The following is an 18,424-nucleotide window of genomic DNA, read 5'->3' on the forward strand; positions in this document are numbered from 1 at the left end:
GTTTGAATTACACATGACCTTTTGGTTGTTTTTATTGAATTGAATGAATTTTATTGACAGAAAAACTACCCAACATTCAGATCATTTTCAAGGGGGAGGGAAATACCGTGTTTCATCTGATTTCACCCCATTTTCGCTTTTGCTTGCAGTCACCCGCCCTGTGGCGATGGGAGTGAGTACTGTGGGGTAGACCAGGCGGATCGCGCCACTCTTCAAGGTGGGGAGTTCCACGGTCGTACTTATGATGACAGATACTATGTCCATCGAGCCAATGACCCCTGTGCCTACGACGAAGGTGGTTCGCTCCAAGTCTTCATCCAGGATGAGATGGCCTAAAAGACAGAGATTCAGATAAAAAATGGTCAGTGCATGGTTCCATGGATTGAATAGAATCCTAACATTCACTTCAAGTCGATACATTTTTTTACACTAAGTGAAAGCCATTTCACGAAGAGGCAAGACGACAAATCCTTTTAGCTTCAGTCCTCTGCCCCATCCTACAAGATTATACCATTCTGTTAAATGAATCAAATGAACGAGGTAAAGGGCATTTCTATTCTGGTAGAGATTCTTTACTCTTCTACAGTTCTAAGCATCTAAATGTATAGCCTACAAAGTGATTTATAAAGAGAGTTCCAGGATTCATAATAGGAATGCATGCCTGGGTGTTGTGATACGTTCAGAGATAGGTAGGAGGTCTCTCTGAACGAGAGGGAGACTAATGGCATGTCTCCGGGTGGGCGGTCTCACTAAATGGATTAGCTTGAGACTCTTCAGTAAAAGCCTAACTGATTTCTTTTAGCGGCTGGTTTGGATGAGCAGGGTATTAGGTACAACTTTACATTCCTGTCGTTTAGCAGACACTCCTATCCAGAGCCACTTACAGTTAGTGCCTTCATTTTACAATACAGTGGATAGGCGAAACAACCACATGTCGCAGTCTTAGTTAATACATTTTCCCTCAGTAAAGAAGTTATCAGCTAAGTTAGTGCTAGTGGAAAAGACAAGTGCAAGGTCTTTTTTGGGGGGAGGGGGGAGGTAAGACAGCTTTATTATGGTGATAGATGCTGAAGATGCTGAAGAGTTAGAGTTTCAGACACTTTCAGAAGATTGGCAGGGACTCTGCTGTCCTAACAGGGACTCTGCTGTCCTAACAGAGCCTCTGCTGTCCTAACAGGGACTCTGCTGTCCTAACAGAGACTCTGCTGTCCTAAAAGGGACTCTGCTGTCCTAAAAGGGACTCTGCTGTCCTAACAGGGACACTGCTGTCCTAACAGGGACTCTGCTGTCCTAACAGGGACTCTGCTGTCCTAACAGGGACTCTGCTGTCCTAACAGGGACTCTGCTGTCCTAACAGGGACTCTGCTGTCCTAACAGAGACTCTGCTGTCCTAACAGCTGTCCTAACAGCTATCCTAGCATCAAAAATGTTTACTGTCACACACCAGATAGGTCCAGTGAAATGTGTTGTTTTACAGGGTCAGCCATAGTAGTACGGCGCCCCTGGAGCAAATTAGGGTCAAGTGCCTTGCTTAAGGGCACATCTGCAGATGTTTCACCTTGCCGGCTTGGTATTCAAACCAGTGGCCTTTCTTTTATTATCCCAACACCCAAGCGCTACCTGCCGCCCAATAAAACTATCAATAAAACGATCACATAGAATGGCAGCTGAGGGAGAGTTGGGAGGCAGAGGGGAAGCAAAGAGGTGGGGAACAGGAATGAGACTGATGTGGTATTTGAAAACTCCCAATCAGGTCAGACACACAGAGGAGACCTGGTGTGCCTTAGTCCCTGGTGTGCCTTAGTCCCTGGTGTTCCTTAGTCCCTGGTGTGCCTTAGTCCCTTAGTCCCTGGTGTGCCTTAGTCCCTGGTGTGCCTTAGTCCCTGGTGTTCCTTAGTCCCTGGTGTTCCTTAGTCCCTTAGTCCCTGGTGTGCCTTAGTCTCTGGTGTGCCTTAGTCCCTGGTGTGCCTGAGTCCCTGGTGTGCCTTAGTTCCTGGTGTGCCTGAGTCCCTGGTGTGCCTTTGTCCCTGGTGTGCCTTAGTCCCTGGTGTGCCTGAGTCCCTGGTGTGCCTTAGTCCCTGGTGTACCTGAGTCCCTGGTGTGCCTTAGTCCCTGGTGTGCCTTAGTCCCTGGTGTGCCTGAGTCCCTGGTGTGCCTTAGTCCCTGGTGTGCCTGAGTCCATGGTGTGCCTTAGTTCCTGGTGTGCCTGAGTCCCTGGTGTGCCTTAGTCCCTGGTGTGCCTTAGTCCCTGGTGTGCCTTAGTCCCTGGTGTGCCTGAGTCCCTGGTGTGCCTTAGTCCCTGGTGTGCCTTAGTCCCTGGTGTGCCTTAGTCCCTGGTGTGCCTTAGTCCCTGGTGTACCTGAGTCCCTGTGTTGTCTCTCTACTGATTAAAGATTACTTCATGAAAGTTAGAGAAAGGAAAACATGAAATAGGACCAAACAGAATCTGTGGGCAGTGGTGAAAAGTACATAAGTTAAAATACTTTAAAGTACTACTTAAGTACTTTTATGGGATAGCTGTACTTTACTTTTATACTTTTGACAACTTTTACTTTTACTAAACTACATTGCTAAAGAAATTAATGTACTTTTTACTCCTTACATTTCAATGATACCCAAAAGTACTAACTACATTTTGAATGCTTAGCAGGATAGGAAAATGGTCTAATTCACTCACTTATCAAGAGAACATCCCCAGTCATCTATACTGACTCTGATCTGGCAGATTCACTAAACACAAATGCTTTGCTTGTAAATGATGTGTTGTAGTGTGCCCCTGGCTATCCATAAATCAAAATGTCAAGAAAATCGTTCCGTCTGGTTTGCTTAATATGAGGAATTTGAAATTATTTATACTTTTACTTTGATACTTAAGGATATTTTAGCGATTACATTTTCTTTTGACACTAAAGTACATTTAAAACCAAATACTTTTACTAAAGTATTTTATTGGGTGATTTTCACTTTCACTTGAGTCATTATCTTTTATGGTATCTTTACTTTTACTCAAGTATGACAAATAGGTACTTTTTCCACCACTGTCTGTGGGTTATGCCTTAAGCTTTTAGAAATGAAAAATACCTTCTGATTCCCCTCTTCCCTCCTTCTATCCATCCAGCCCTATCTCTACCTCCCTCCTTCCCTCCTATCCATCCAGCCCTATCTCTACCTCCCTCCTTCCCTCCTATCCATCCAGCCCTATCTCTACCTCCCTCCTTCCCTCCTTCTATCCATCCAGCCCTATCTCTACCTCCCTCCTTCCCTCCTTCTATCCATCCAGCCCTATCTCTACCTCCCTCCTTCCCTCCTTCTATCCATCCAGCCCTATCTCTACCTCCCTCCTTCCCTCCTTCTATCCATACAGCCCTATCTCTACCTCCCTCCTTCCCTCCTTCTATCCATACAGCCCTATCTCTACCTCCCTCCTTCCATCCCTACCTTCCTTCCTTCCTCCTTCCCTCGCTCTCTCCATCCTTTCCCTCCATCTATCCCTCCCTCCTTCTCTTCTGCCGTACATCTCTCCTTCCCCCCTTTGTTCACCGTTGGTACACTGCATGTCCAGGCTGGATCCCCCGCAGCAGCCCCACTCCAATCTATCCCTCCCTCCTTCTCTTCTGCCGTACATCTCTCCTTCCCCCCTTTGTTCACCGTTGGTACACTGTATGTCCAGGCTGGATCCCCCGCAGCAGCCCCACTCCCATCTATCCCTCCCTCCTTCCCTTCTGCCGTACATCTCTCCTTCCCCCCTTTGTTCACCGTTGGTACACTGTATGTCCAGGCTGGATCCCCCGCAGCAGCCCCACTCCCATCTATCCCTCCCTCCTTCCCTTCTGCCGTACATCTCTCCTTCCCCCCTTTGTTCACCGTTGGTACACTGTATGTCCAGACTGGATCCCCCGCAGCAGCCCCACTCCCATCTATCCCTCCCTCCTTTCCTTCTGCCGTACATCTCTCCTTCCCCCCTTTGTTCACCGTTGGTACACTGTATGTCCAGGCTGGATCCCCCGCAGCAGCCCCACTCCCGTCCGTTGCCACATTGGCCGTCGAGCCCCGATCCTGGGCAGCAGTCCAGACAGCAATCCTCCAGCTTCCCCCGGCTCTGGATCTGAACTCCCACCATGCGGCCGGCGATGACCGCCTCAAAGCCCACCACCACCTCCTTCTCCCCCAGCGGGTACACAAACACACCTTGGGGGAGAGGGGTGGGGGGAAGGGGCATTGAATAAAGGACAGCAGACAGCAGTTGAAGAACTGCATTACAGAAAGACTATTACAGAAAGACAAGACCAAGACTAGATCTGGCTTGAGATGTTGTGGCTTGATATGTGACTAACCGATTGCTAAGGCCCAAAATCCCCCCTCCCCCCATGACATCAGTGTGTGACCTCACCCTCCACAGGTTCGGTGTCTGTGTTGGCGTAGGTGAGATGTGCGGTGATGCCCAGGGAGCAGCCGTTGGCACAGGACTTGATGCAGGAGGCCTTGAGGAGAAGCGGGGCCCACGTGGACCGGTTTCTCAGGCCAACCATCGTCTCTGGATGTGAGGAAGAGAGAAAATCCTTGAGTTCAATGTGTGTGTGTGATTGCGTGTGTGTGTGTGTGTGTGTGTGCATGTGTGTGTGGGTGTGTGCGCGCGTGTGTGTGCAGACCCATTCAAATGGCCTCAGTTTCTAGCGTTATCAAGGGGAAGGATCAGAAGCACAGTATGGAAAGTTCTTTGACCAATTATGTGCTTCTAAATTGGGCTTTCTCTCAATTGATGGAAAGAACATTGGCCTCGAATCAGCTCTGATAATTATTTCAAAATGTCAGCTAAAGGTCCCCACATTTAATGAACCTTGCTGCAGGGCATTTGTGCCAGGTTGGTATAATAAAGAAAATGTAAATATGTACTGTTTTCACATGAATTACCTGTGTAACTGTGAGATATATTTATTTACAGCAGCCCCGTCTTGCCTTGGGCTTCTACTCTGGCAACCGAGCTATCCCCTCTCTCCACCTGCATAGCAACCGGTTGCAGCAGTGTTGAAGGCCAACTCAATCATTAACAGATTGGTCAACACTCCATGGGCTCCTGGGCAGCATCTCCTCAACGGCTACCTGATGCAAATCCATACTATACAGCTTCACAAGTCTTATATGACCACAGAGGAGATAAGAGTGGGTGGGTGGTATGATGTATCTTTAGGTTGTGTTAGTGGCACAATACGGGAGCTCAGGTAAGAGATCGGGTAAGCTTGTTGGGTTACTGGAACCTCTTAGAAAACCTACGAAACAGGTGCTCCTCAAAAGAATGTTAGTGTAAATAAGAGATCTAGTAACAAATAGAAACTATTCTCATCTTGAAAAGACTTACATCTTGTTGTTTAGGACTTTAAACTCACAGGGACGTCCTTCCAGTATAACATCACCTTGTTGCTTGCTCTAACCCTGTTGCTTGCATCAGCTCCAAACACAACACAACATGAAATAGATGAATCAAACTAGGCAGCCATGTTCTTTACGAAAGCAACACAGCTGCTGCAATTAAGCCCAGCAGGTCAAAGAAGAACATAAAACACACTTCTTAGTGATTGACCTTTTAACCACTCCTTGAATAAAACAATGTTCTGGGAATCTGGACTATAACCTGCAGGTGTAATGGTTTCTAATGGTTTAGTGTTAGCGGACTCACAGCTCAGTGAGCAGCAAACTGTGGAGTGCAGACTGTGACTGTTTGCTTTGGTCTGGGTAATGGTCTCTACATCCACCTCTGACTAAGTAGATCAACAGCTTCCATCTGGCTACTGTGCTTTGGAGGGATGGAGGGGGAGCAGCAAATACATGTCTGTTTGGGAGAAGGGGAGGGCAGAAATAAGCCAAACCAGCATTCAACCACAAACACGCGGTCAGAGTAAAACACACAGCAGGAAAGGTTACTTGTTAAATATAAATGTCTAGATCTTACAATTAAAATGTTTCGTCATCTTCCATAAAGTACTAATGAATAAATCTGTTTAACATACGCTTTGGCTGATATGAAAGGGTCCCGGTATGTAGATGGCAAACCCATACTGTGCCTTACCTATTTTGTCTCATAAAAAAATGTCCAAGGGAGATCTGATACAACAGGCTGCTTCTTCTGCTGTTTGGGTTCAGGGTTGTTCTCTATGAATGAAGTCACTTCTGACTTCACCCCTTCTGATTTAAACAAAACCTTTCATACTTGTTTGCCCATGGAAGAACTGGTCAGAAAGTGAGGAGAAAGAGGGCCTCAAATATGACCAATTTTGCATATCCCACCCTACCATGAGACATCCAAGTCTTCAACACTGAAAAATATAAAAGTTGGGTTAGATATTATTTACAAAATTCGGTCATTTTTTAACCTTTAACGTAAATGGTCTAAAAACATTTTCACATCAGTTGTATCTCAGACCCTATTTTACATCATATGAGGTATTTATGTTGTATCTCAGACCCTATTTTACATCATATGAGGTATTTATGTTGTATCTCAGACCCTATTTTACATCATATGAGGTATTTATGTTGTGCCCGTCATCAGTTGAGACACAGCATACTCTTAAATACAGGGTGGGTGTCATTTCAATCATAGAAGTAGAATTCATAGAATGGACATTTCCATTAAGATCACTACAATTTAGCTGGTACACCATGAAATTTTAATTGAGTAGAAACTTTAATTTCCAATTACCAGATGGCCGCCAGTCCACCCAGCATCGAATGTCAACTTGAATGGAAATGTATGTTCTATTATCTATTTTTCAGTAAAGGGAAAGGGTGATACCTAGTCAGTTGTACAACTGAAATGTGTCTTCTGCATTTAACCCAGCCTTTATGAATCAGGTTTTTTCCCACCTTGCCATCTCGGGGATACGAACCAGTAACCTTTATGAATCAGGTGTTTTCCCACCTTGCCATCTCGGGGATACGAACCAGTAACCTTTATGAATCAGTTTTTTTCCCACCTTGCCATCTCGGGGATACGAACCAGTAACCTTTATGAATCAGGTGTTTTCCCACCTTGCCATCTCGGGGATACGAACCAGTAACCTTTATGAATCAGGTTTTTTCCCACCTTGCCATCTCGGGGATACGAACCAGTAACCTTTATGAATCAGGTTTTTTCCCACCTTGCCATCTCGGGGATACGAACCAGTAACCTTTATGAATCAGGTTTTTTCCCACCTTGCCATCTCGGGGATACGAACCAGTAACCTTTATGAATCAGGTTTTTTTCCCACTTTGCCATCTCGGGGATACGAACCAGTAACCTTTATGAATCAGGTTTTTTCCCACCTTGCCATCTCGGGGATACGAACCAGTAACCTTTATGAATCAGGTTTTTTCCCACCTTTTCCATCTCGGGGATACGAACCAGTAACCTTTATGAATCAGGTTTTTTCCCACCTTTTCCATCTCGGGGATACGAACCAGTAACCTTTATGAATCAGGTTTTTTTCCCACCTTGCCATCTCGGGGATACGAACAAGTAACCTTTTGATTACTGCCCAACACCCTACAAGGTAGCCAAATAGTCTTCCATAGGAAACCTAACAGTCTAATTTAAATCAAAGAATCTTCCCACAACTCATTCTCTGACATTCTCCAACCATAATAAAAAAAATGTGTGTGTGTGGGGGGGGGGGGGGGGGGGGGGTAGATCAGCTTTAATATTGCTGATTGATTGTAGCTTCCATCATATACATATACATACAGTGCCTTTGGAAAGTATTCAGACCCCTTCACTTTTTCCACATTTTGTTATGTTACAACCTTATTCTAAAATTGATTACATAGTTTAATAAGGGGACAAATCTACACACAATAACCCATAATGACAAAGCAAACACTGATTTTTAGAAATGTTTGCAAATGTATGTACATTTACATAAGTATTCAGATCCTTTACTCAGTCCTTTGTTGAAGCACCATTGGGAGAGATTACAGCCGACTCTTCTTGGGTATGACGCAACAAGTTTGGCACGCCTACAGTGAGGCAAAAAAGTATTTAGTCAGCCACCAATTGTGCAAGTTCTCCCACTTAAAAAGATGAGAGAGGCCTGTAATTTTATGACTATGACAGACAACTATGACAATTATGACAGACAAAATTAGAAAAAAAATCCAGAAAATCACATTGTAGGATTTTTAATGAATTTATTTGCAAAATATGGTGGAAAATAGGTATTTGGTCACCTACAAACAAGCAAGATTTCTGGCTCTCACAGACCTGTAAATTCTTCTTTAAGAGGCTCCTCTGTCCTCCACTCGTTACCTGTATTAATGGCACCTGTTTGAACTTGTTATGAGTATAAAAGACACCTGTCCACAACCTCAAACAGTCACACTCCAAACTCCACTATGGCCAAGACCAAAGAGCTGTCAAAGGATACCAGAAACAAAATTGTAGACCTGCACCAGGCTGGGAAGACTGAATCTGCAATAGGTAAGCAGCTTGGTTTGAAGAAATCAACTGTGGGAGCAATAATTAGGAAATGGAAGACATACAAGATCACTGATAATCTCCCTCGATCTGGGGCTCCACGCAAGATCTCACCCCGTGGTGTCAAAATGATCACAAGAACGGTGAGCAAAAATCCCAGAACCACACGGGGGGACCTAATGAATGACCTGCAGAGAGCTGGGACCAAAGTAACAAAGTAACACTGGGACCAAAGTAACACAAAGTAACACACTACGCAGCCAGGGACTCAAATCCTGCAGTGCATGACGTGTCCCCCTGCTTAAGCCAGTACATGTCCAGGCCCGTCTGAAGTTTGCTACAGAACATTTGGATGATCCAGAAGAAGATTGGGAGAATGTCATATGGTCAGATGAAACCAAAATATAACTTTTTGGTAAAAACTCAACTCGTCGTGTTTGGAGGACAAAGAATGCTGAGTTGCATCCAAAGAACACCATACCTACTGCGAAGCATGGGGGTGGAAACATCATGCTTTGAGGTTGTTTTTCTGCAAAGGACGACTGATCCGTCCGGACCAGGACGACTGATCCGTGTAAAGGAAAGAATGAATGGGTCCATGTATCGTGAGATTTTGAGTGAAAACCTTCCATCAGCAAGGGCATTGAAGATGAAACGTGGCTGGGTCTTTCAGCATGACAATGATCCCAAACACACCGCCCGGGCAATGAAGGAGTGGCTTCGTAAGAAGCATTTCAAGGTCCTGGAGTGGCCTAGCCAGAAGCATTTCAAGGTCCTGGAGTGGCCTAGCAAGTCTCCAGATCTCAAACCCATAGAAAATCTTTGGAGGGAGTTGAAAGTCCGTGTTGCCCAGCAACAGCCCCAAAACATCACTACTCTAGAGGAGATCTGCATGGAGGAATGGGCCAAAATACCAGCAACAGTGTGTGAAAACCTTGTGAAGACTTACAGAAAACGTTTGACCTCTGTCATTACCAACAAAGGGTATATAACAAAGTATTGAGATAAACTTGTGTTATTGACCAAATACTTATTTTCCACCATAATTTGCAAATAAATTAATAAAAAATCCTACAATGTGGTTTTCTGGATTTTTTTCTCATTTTGTCTGTCATAGTTGAAATGTACCTATGATGAAAATTACAGGCCTCTCTCACCTTTTTAAGTGGGATAACTTGCACAATTGGTGGCTGACTAAATACTTTTTTGCCCCACTGTATATTAGGGTAGTTTCTTTCATTCTTTTCTGCAGATCCTCTCAAGAACTGTCAGGTTGGATGGGGAGCGTCGCTGCACAGCTATTTTCAGGTCTCTCCAGAGATGTTCGATCGGTTTCAAGTCCGGGCTGTGGCTAGGCCACTCAAGGACATTCAGAGACTTGCCACTCTTGCGTTGTCTTGGCTGTGTGCTTAGGGTCGTGGTCCTGTTGGAAGGTGCACCTTTGTGCCAGACTAAGGTCCTGAGCCCTCTGGAGCAGGTTTTCATCAAAGAACTCTCTGTGCCTTTCTCAGTTTATCTTTCCCTCGATCCTGACTAGTCTCGCAGTCCCTAACGCTGAAAAACAGCGTGATGCTGCCACCACCATGCTTCGCCGTAGGGATGGTGCCAGGTCTCCTCCAGATGTGAGACTTGGCATTCAGGACAAAGAGTTCTTGGTTTCATCAGACCAGAGAATCTAGTTTCTCATGGTCTGAGAGTCTTAAGGTGCCTTTTGATAAACTCCAAGAGGGCTGTCATGTGCCTTTTAGTGAGGAGTGGCTTCCGTCTGGCCACTATACCATAAAGGCTTGATTGGTGGAGTGATGAAGAGATGGTTGTCCTTCTGAAAGGCTCGACCATCTCCACAGATTGCTCAATTTGGCCGTGAGGCCAGCTCTAGTAAAAGTCTTGGTGGTTCCAAATTTCATTAATTTAAGAATGATGGAGGCCACTGTGTTCTTGGGGACCTTCAATGCTGCAGAAATGTTTTGGTACCCTTTCCCAGATCTGTGCCTCGACACAATCCTGTTTCGGAGCTCTATGGACAATTCCTTTGACCCGATGGCTTGGTTTTTGCTCTGACATGCACTGTCAACTGTGGGACCTTATATAGCCAGGTGTGTGCCTTTCTAAATCATGCCCCAATAAATTGAATTTACCACAGGTAGACCCCAATGAAGTTGTAGAAACATCTCAAGGATGATCAATGGAAACAGGATGCACCTGAGCTCAATTTTGAGTTTCATAACAAAGGGTCTGAATACTTATTTACATAAGGTATTTTTTTATTTATTCTAAAAACTTGTTTTCACTTTGTCAGTATGGGTTATTGTGTGTAGATTGATGAGGGGAAAAAATTATTTACTTCATTTTAGAACAAGGCTGTAACGTAACAAAATGTGGAAAAATTGAAGGGGTCTGAATACTTTCTGAATGCACTGTACATACATATATATATACACACATATATATTCCAGTGGGTCAGTAGTTTACATGCACTAAGTTGACTGTGCCTTTAAACAGCTTGGAAAAGTCCAGAAAATTATGTCATGGCTTTAGAAGCTTCTAATAGGCTAATGGACATCATTTGAGTCAATTGGAGGTGTACCTGTGGATGTATTTCAAGGTCTACCTTCAAGCTCAGTGCCTCTTTGCTTGACATCATGGGAAAATCATAAGAAATCAGCCAAGACCTCAGAAAAAAAATTGTCGACCTCCACAAGTCTGGTTCATCCTTGGGAGCAATTTCCAAACACTCGAAGGTACCACGTTCATCTGTACAAACAATAGTATGCAAGTATAAACACCATGGGACTACGCAGCCATCATATCGCTCAGGAAGGAGACGTGTTCTGTCTCCTAGAGATGAACGTGCTTTGGTGCGAAAAGTGCAAATAAATCACAGATTTAGCAAAGGACCTTGTGAAGATGTTCGAGGAAACAGGTACAAAAGTATCAATATCCACAGTAAAACAAGTCCTATATCGACATAACCTGAAAGGCCGGTCAGCAAGGAAGAAGTCACTGCTCCAAACCACCATAAAAATCTAGACTACGGTTTGCAACTGCACAAGGGGACAAAGATCATACTTTTTGGAGAAATGTCCTCTGGTCTGCTGAGGCAAAAAATAATGGTTTGGCCATATATTGAAGCAACATATCAAGACATCAGTCAGGAAGTTAAAGCTGGGTTGCAAAATGCGTCTTCCAAATGGACAATGACCCCAAGCATACTTCCAAAGTTGTGGCAAAATAGCTTAAGGACAACAAAGTCAAAGTATTGGAGTAGCCATCACAAAGCACTGACCTCAATCCTATAGAAAATGTGTGGACAGAACTGAAAAAGAGCGTGCGAGCAAGGAGGCCTACAAACCTGACTCAGTTACACCAGCTCTGTCAGGAGGAATGGGCAAAAATTCACCCAACTTATTGTGGGAAGCTTGTGGAAGGCTACCCAAATCGTTTGACCCAAGTTAAACAATTTAAAGGCAATGCTACCAAATACTAATTGAGTGTATGTAAACTTCTGACCCACTGGGAATGTGATGAAAGAAATAAAAGCTGAAATTAATCATTCTCTCTGCTATTATTCTGGCATGTCACACTCTTAAAATAAAATGGTGATCCTAACTGGCCTAAGACAGGGTATTTTTACTAGGATTAAATGTCAGGAATTGTGAGAAACTGTGTTTAGATGTATTTGGCTAAGGTGTATGTAAACTTCCGACTTCAACTGTACGTATATATACAGTACCAGTCAAAAGTTTGGACACACTTACTCATTCAAGGGTTTTTATTAATTTTACTATTTTCTACATTGTATAATAATAGTGAAGACATCTAAACTATGAAATAACACATATGGAATCATGTGGTAACAAATAGATCTTAGATTGCAGATTCTTCAAAGTAGCCACCCTTTTCCTTGATGACAGCTTTGCACACGCATGTTATTCTCTCAACCAGCTTCACCTGAAATGCTTTTCCAACCGTCTTGAAGGAGTTCCCACATATGCTGAGCACTTGTTGGCAGTATTTCCTTCACTCTGCGGTCCGAATCATCCCAAACCATCTTAATTTGGTTGAGGTTGGGGAATTGTGGAGGCCAGGTCATCTGATGCAGCACTCCATCACTCTCCTTCTTGGTCAAATAGCCCTTGCACAGCCTGGAGGTGTGTTGGATCATTGTCCTGTTGAAAAACAAATGATAATCCCACTAAGCGCAAACCTGATGGGATGAGTGTGCCTTGAATTCTGAATAAATCACTGACAGTGTCACCAGAAAAGCAACCCCTCACCATCACACCTTCTCCTCCGTGCTTCCTGGTGGGAACCACATGCGGAGATCATCCGTTCACCTACTCTGCGTCTCACAAAGACACAGCAGTTGGAACCAAAAATCTCAAATATGGACTTCCACCTGTCTTCCACAGATTTCCACCTGTCTAATGTCCATTGCTCGTGTTTCTTGGACTAAGCAAGTCACTGCTTCTTATTGGTGACTTTAGTAGTGGTTTCTTTGCAGCAATTTGAGCATGAAGGCCTGATTCACACAGTCTCCTCTGAGCAGTTGGTGTTGAGATGTGTCTCTTACTTGAACTCCTTGAAGCATTTATTTGAGCTGCAATTTCTGAGGCTGGTAACTCTAATGAACGTATCCTCTGCAGCAGCGATAGCTCTGGGTCTTCCTTTCCTGTGGCGATCCTCATGAGAGCCATTTTCATCATAGCGCTTGATGTTTTTTGCGACTGCACTTGAAGAAACTTTCAAATTTCTTGAAATGTTCCGCATTGACTGACCTTTATGTCTTAAAGTAATGATGGACTGTCGTTTCTCTTTGCTTATTTGAGCTGTTCTTCCCATAATATGGACTTGGTCTTTCACCAAATAGGGCTATCTTCTGTATACCACCTCTACCTTGTCACAACACAACTGATTGGCTCAAACGCATTAAGAAGGAAAGAAAATCCATAAATGTACTTTTACCAAGGCACACCTGTCAATTGAAATGCATTCAAGGTGACTACCTCATGAAGCTGGTTGAGAGAATGCCAAGAGTGTGCATCTTTTAAAAATATATCTTACCACCCCTCCCCTAATTGGAGTAAACTAATGAACATCAACACTTCAGCTTATACTTTCAGTTTATACATTTTACAGACACAATCTCTTTTACAATAGTAATCTTTTGTTTGTTTTTTCTCCTGTCCTTCCTCTACCCTCTGACCCTCCCATCTATTTCTGATGTCCTTCCTCTACCCTCTAACCCTCCCATCTATTTCTGATGTCGTTCCTCTACCCTCTAACCCTCCCATCTATTACTGATGTCCTTCCTCTACCCTCTAACCCTCCCATCTATTACTGATGTCCTTCCTCTACCCTCTAACCCTTCCATCTATTACTGATGTCCTTCCTCTACCCTCTAACCCTCCCATCTATTACTGATGTCCTTCCTCTACCCTCTAACCCTCCCATCTATTTCTGAAGACCATCCAGTTTCATTTCTATTTGCCATATAGTTTTAACTGTGCTCTTTCACAATAGTTCTGAACCTATATACATTTTACATACACAGTATATTTGACATGAGTTATCTTGTTGTTATTTGTCCCACCCTTCAGCTCCACTCAACCCCTCCCATCTATCTCTTAACACCATCCATATTGGATTTCTATTTGCCATGTCTTTTTCATCTGTGCTGTGCTGTTTTACAACAGATCTGAACCTTTCTATTCTCATGGTTTCTACAGATTGTAAATTAAAGATAACATTTGTTGCTAAAGGTATTATTATATTATTGATTGACTGACAATGACTTTTCAAATCCCCCAGTAGTACTATCTGCAGAGTTAGCTTCAGGTAAATGTTGCAATTCTTCAGCCATTCCTGGACCTACAACCAAAAACAAGCTACTGTACATATCCAAGGATTCTGCAGTCCTTGGATTCTGCAGTCCAAGGATTCTGCAGCAAAATCTGTAGAGCTGGGATGATTGTATCCCCCATATATATAACATTCAATGAGTTACAATAATTTTGTATAATAACTTACATTTAAAAAATTCAAAGTTTTGAATCCGGCATTGTTTTGCGTGTTTGTTCTACAATCATCTTTGTGTTACCAAATGAAAGTTAAAATGTACATTATATTCACATTTTAGTACATTTATCAGTGGTGTAAAGTACTTAAGTAAAAATAACTACTTAAGTAGTTTTTGGGGGTACCTGTTCTAATTTTACTATTTACGTTTTTGCCAACTTTTACTTAAACTTCACTACTTTCCTAAAGAAAATAATGTACTTTTTACTTGATACATTTTCCCTGATCCCCAAGAGTACTTGTTACATTTTGACGGGAAAATTGTCCACTTCACGCATTTATCAAGAGAACATCCCTGGTCGTCCCTACTGCCTCTGATCTGGCAGATTCACTATACACAAATGCTTATTTGTAAATTATGTCAGAGTGTTGGAGTGGCCCCTTGCTATCCGTCAATTTAAAAAAACAAGAAAATTGTGCCGTCTGGTTTAATATAAGGAATTTGAAATGATTTATACTTTTAATACTTCAGTATATTTTAGCAATTCCATACACTTTTCATAATTAAGTATATTTAAAACCAAATACTTTTAGACTTTTACTCAAGTATTATTTCACTGGGTGACTTTCACTTTTACTTGAGTCATTTTCTATTAAGGTATCTTTACTTTACCTCAAGTATGACAAGTGGGTACTGTTTCCACCACTGACATTTATCAGCCTTTACATGACACCCACCTGTATTCAAAAGTATGCTGCGTCTGAAGACAGGCACAACACAAACACCTCAGATGATGTCAAACAGGGTCCTAACTACAACATATATGAACATAATTTTTTTGCTGAATTTATGCGTTTTTTATATTTCATGAAAGGTAAAAGAAATTACGCAATTTTATTTAAAAACGTATTTTTCAATACATTTTTTAATAGTTTGACAATCCGGTTTGTAAGCTTTTAAATGATGTCAAATGCCATTATTCATATGTTTACTTGATAAAGACATTGATTTTTTTTTATTTAACTTGGCAAGTCAGTTAAGAACAAATTCTTATTTACGATAGCCTACCCTGACACCCCAAAGTACTTGTTACATTCCAAATTCTTAGCAGGAGAGGAAAATCGTCCAAATCACACACTTTTCAAGAGAACATCCCTGGTCCTCCCTACTGCCTTTGATCTGAAGGACTCACTAAACACAAATGCTGCATTTGTAAATTATTGTCTCAGTGTTGGAGTGTGCCTCTGGCTATCCATAAATAAATACAAATCAAGAAAATCAATTACATTTACTTTTGATACTTAAGTATACTTAAAAACAAATACTTTTAGACTTTTACTCAAGTAGTATTTTTCATGTACTGGATACTATTTAACACCACTGTATCACCTGAACGTTTTGACATTTAGATGAAAAAGAATCACTTTCTGACCACTTCTATAATGGGCAAACATGTATGGAAGGTTTCGTTCAAATCAAAAAGGGGAGCAGTCAGAAAGTGGTTGAAATCATATGGAATGTGTGTGGGGGGGGAGGGGACAACTTTGTTATCCTTCAAATACCTTAAATTGAAGATCATTGTAAGCCTACATAAGAATAAGCCCCTAACAAAACTCAGTGCAGACAGGCTATACATGACACGGCATTGGGATGCCCGTTATTTTTACTGTTGAAAGTAGCTGCAAGAGATATACACAGCGAGTACAGCTCTACTGCAGGCTATTTGCGTTAATAAAACCCATTTGATAAAATGCTAAATCAATACATTGCTATGCATTTACTTACCGGTCTTTCTGCTTCTCTGTGGTCACCGCGGTCCCGTTGTTTCTCTCCGGGTCCTCTTGCTGGTCAGCATCACTCCATCCCACTTCTGTCTCCTTCTTCCGTTGTTAACCCCGCTCGGGTTTTTACCGTTAAAGGACGGACCCTGTTCTCCTCAGTGCCTATTTACCCACGCGCGCGCGCAATACGGACGGTGCAGAGCGTGCGCGTGCGTTGACACACACACACACACACACACACACACACACACACACACACACACACACACACACACACACACACACACACACACTGTTGCTCATCTCTGATTGAATCGCTCCCTTTTACTGTAAGGATAACTATAATGACTGACGAGGATTCATTGACAGGGAAGACATTATGTCAATAAATAATGCTATTCTTATTCATTCAGAATAATGCTTATTCATTCAGTATTAGCGTATTATATGGATTACATTGTGGCTTTGAAGTTATACAGGTATAGTCCTCAGTAAATTGCGCAAAGATTAACATACTGTGTGTGTCTGTTACTGATCTAGAATCAACCCTACATATCCATCCCTACATGTCACCATTATAAACCATACTGCCCCTGGACCAGTTGCTGTGGTGGACATAATTTGCTGTCTGTTCTGTGTCCAGGCAATTGGCTCTGACCATAGCCCATAACTCAAGATAATGGCTGATTGAGCCAGGAGAGAGCAGATCATCTGAGTCTGTCTGTCTGCCTCTCCTCAACAGGTCACAGTCAGACACAGGGGGAGAATATTCATTTCATTTCCTTTATTTCTCATGTCCTCTCTCCTTGCCTCCTCAAAACCCATTAGATGAGAAGGTTAGAGGGAAGGGATCTTTGACCTTCTCATCCAATGGTTTTTGAGCGGGAGGCGAGCAGAGAAGATTTGAGGAATCAATTAAATGCTATTCTCCCATGTACATTTGTACATCAGTTTCAACACTGGCAAAAGGAAAGCAGTGGCTACATCACAGTCTAAAACGGCTCCCTCTTCTCTAACTGCACTTGCTACAGGTCTATTCGGTATGGAACATGCCTGCCTGGAACGTGCTCTCACTGACCTTTACTAAGTCTGGATAGTCTGAGTTACTGTGAAGGAACCATGGTAACAGGTACAGTATGTTGGCACTGGCAGGTGTTGCACCTGTTATGATTGTTAGGATTGCAGTGATGTAACTTTGAGTATTAACCTAGCCTCGTGGCATTTCGTTAGATTTGGGACGTACATTTGTATCCCTCCATTTAGTGTCATATGTTACATTACATTACGCTACCTTACGAATGGAATAGCGGCTGTAGATGAATGTGGTCAGGCTGTGAGTATAGATCATGTGTATAAGACATTATTCATAATTCATTTATTCATATTATTCATTATTCATTTAGTAACAGATAATAACACACAGACAACAGGTCACTTCAAAATATAGCACATTGAATCAAAGTTTATACACTAACTGATTAATGTGAGCAAAATACATATCATGGCTAAGATAATTGATTTTATCTTCTGTGTACATTGATTATAGATTTCTATCCCCATTGATTGGCTTTGTCTTGAAGGAAAAAATATTGATTGCAGAATTGAGGACAGCATGCTTGTACCTTGATACAAACAAGACAAAGCCTTTTGCCAAATAATCAGAAACAACTTATTTGTTCTTCCTGACTTTCCTCTACTTGTTGAATTCAAAAATGCAAAATGTAGGCCTACTTCACTTTTTATTCATCTTTGTCACCATCTAGAGACAAAGTCAGGTATTGCTGAGATTTTCTCTCACAACCGACTACAGCACGTGACAGACTGTTTTATGACCAACAAGAGAGATCAAGTTCACCTTTATTTCATTTACTATAATTCAATTCCCCACACAAATAAGCAGTATCATTCAATAACTCAGTTCCCTCCTATACACATAGCATACAACAACACAAATATTTGTTTGTTGAATATAAAGGTTTATAAATCCATGTTAAGGTGAGGCTACTGGTCCGTCTTCTTTGAAAGACTCTCAGCATCTCTCTTTCTGATGGAGGGAAACACACTGTACTTGTTGAGGGAGCTGCAGGATACTCAAGGTACAAGGAGGGGATGTGTAGACAAGGACCATATCTGTGGCTGCTTGATTATGACCGGGATAAACATGACTGCCTGGCC

At 42.5% G+C, this 18,424-nt stretch overlaps 1 protein-coding gene across 3 annotated transcripts in view; it reads right to left on the minus strand.

The window, feature by feature from the left end:
* The window catches only part of vwa5b2 (von Willebrand factor A domain containing 5B2), a 31,868-nt gene extending 15,490 nt beyond the window's left edge, over positions 1-16,378 (minus strand). Inside the window, exons 1-4 of one of the 3 annotated variants that reach the window (XM_036966807.1) lie at positions 16,254-16,378; positions 4,391-4,534; positions 3,973-4,188; positions 107-332 (exon numbers count right to left, since the gene is read on the minus strand). In XM_036966807.1, coding sequence (XP_036822702.1) covers positions 107-332; positions 3,973-4,188; positions 4,391-4,529 — 581 coding nt within the window. In that variant the 5' untranslated portion in view covers positions 4,530-4,534; positions 16,254-16,378. Of the gene's footprint in view, positions 1-106; positions 333-3,648; positions 3,867-3,972; positions 4,189-4,390; positions 4,535-5,356; positions 5,472-16,253 lie in introns of those variants that run through there. The other 2 variants (XM_036966809.1, XM_036966810.1) reach the window with 2 other exon arrangements.
* Positions 16,379-18,424: the final 2,046 nt, after the last annotated feature.

Source organism: Oncorhynchus mykiss, chromosome 28 (genome assembly GCF_013265735.2).
Source record: "Oncorhynchus mykiss isolate Arlee chromosome 28, USDA_OmykA_1.1, whole genome shotgun sequence".
In the NCBI taxonomy this organism is placed as follows: domain Eukaryota; kingdom Metazoa; phylum Chordata; class Actinopteri; order Salmoniformes; family Salmonidae; genus Oncorhynchus; species Oncorhynchus mykiss.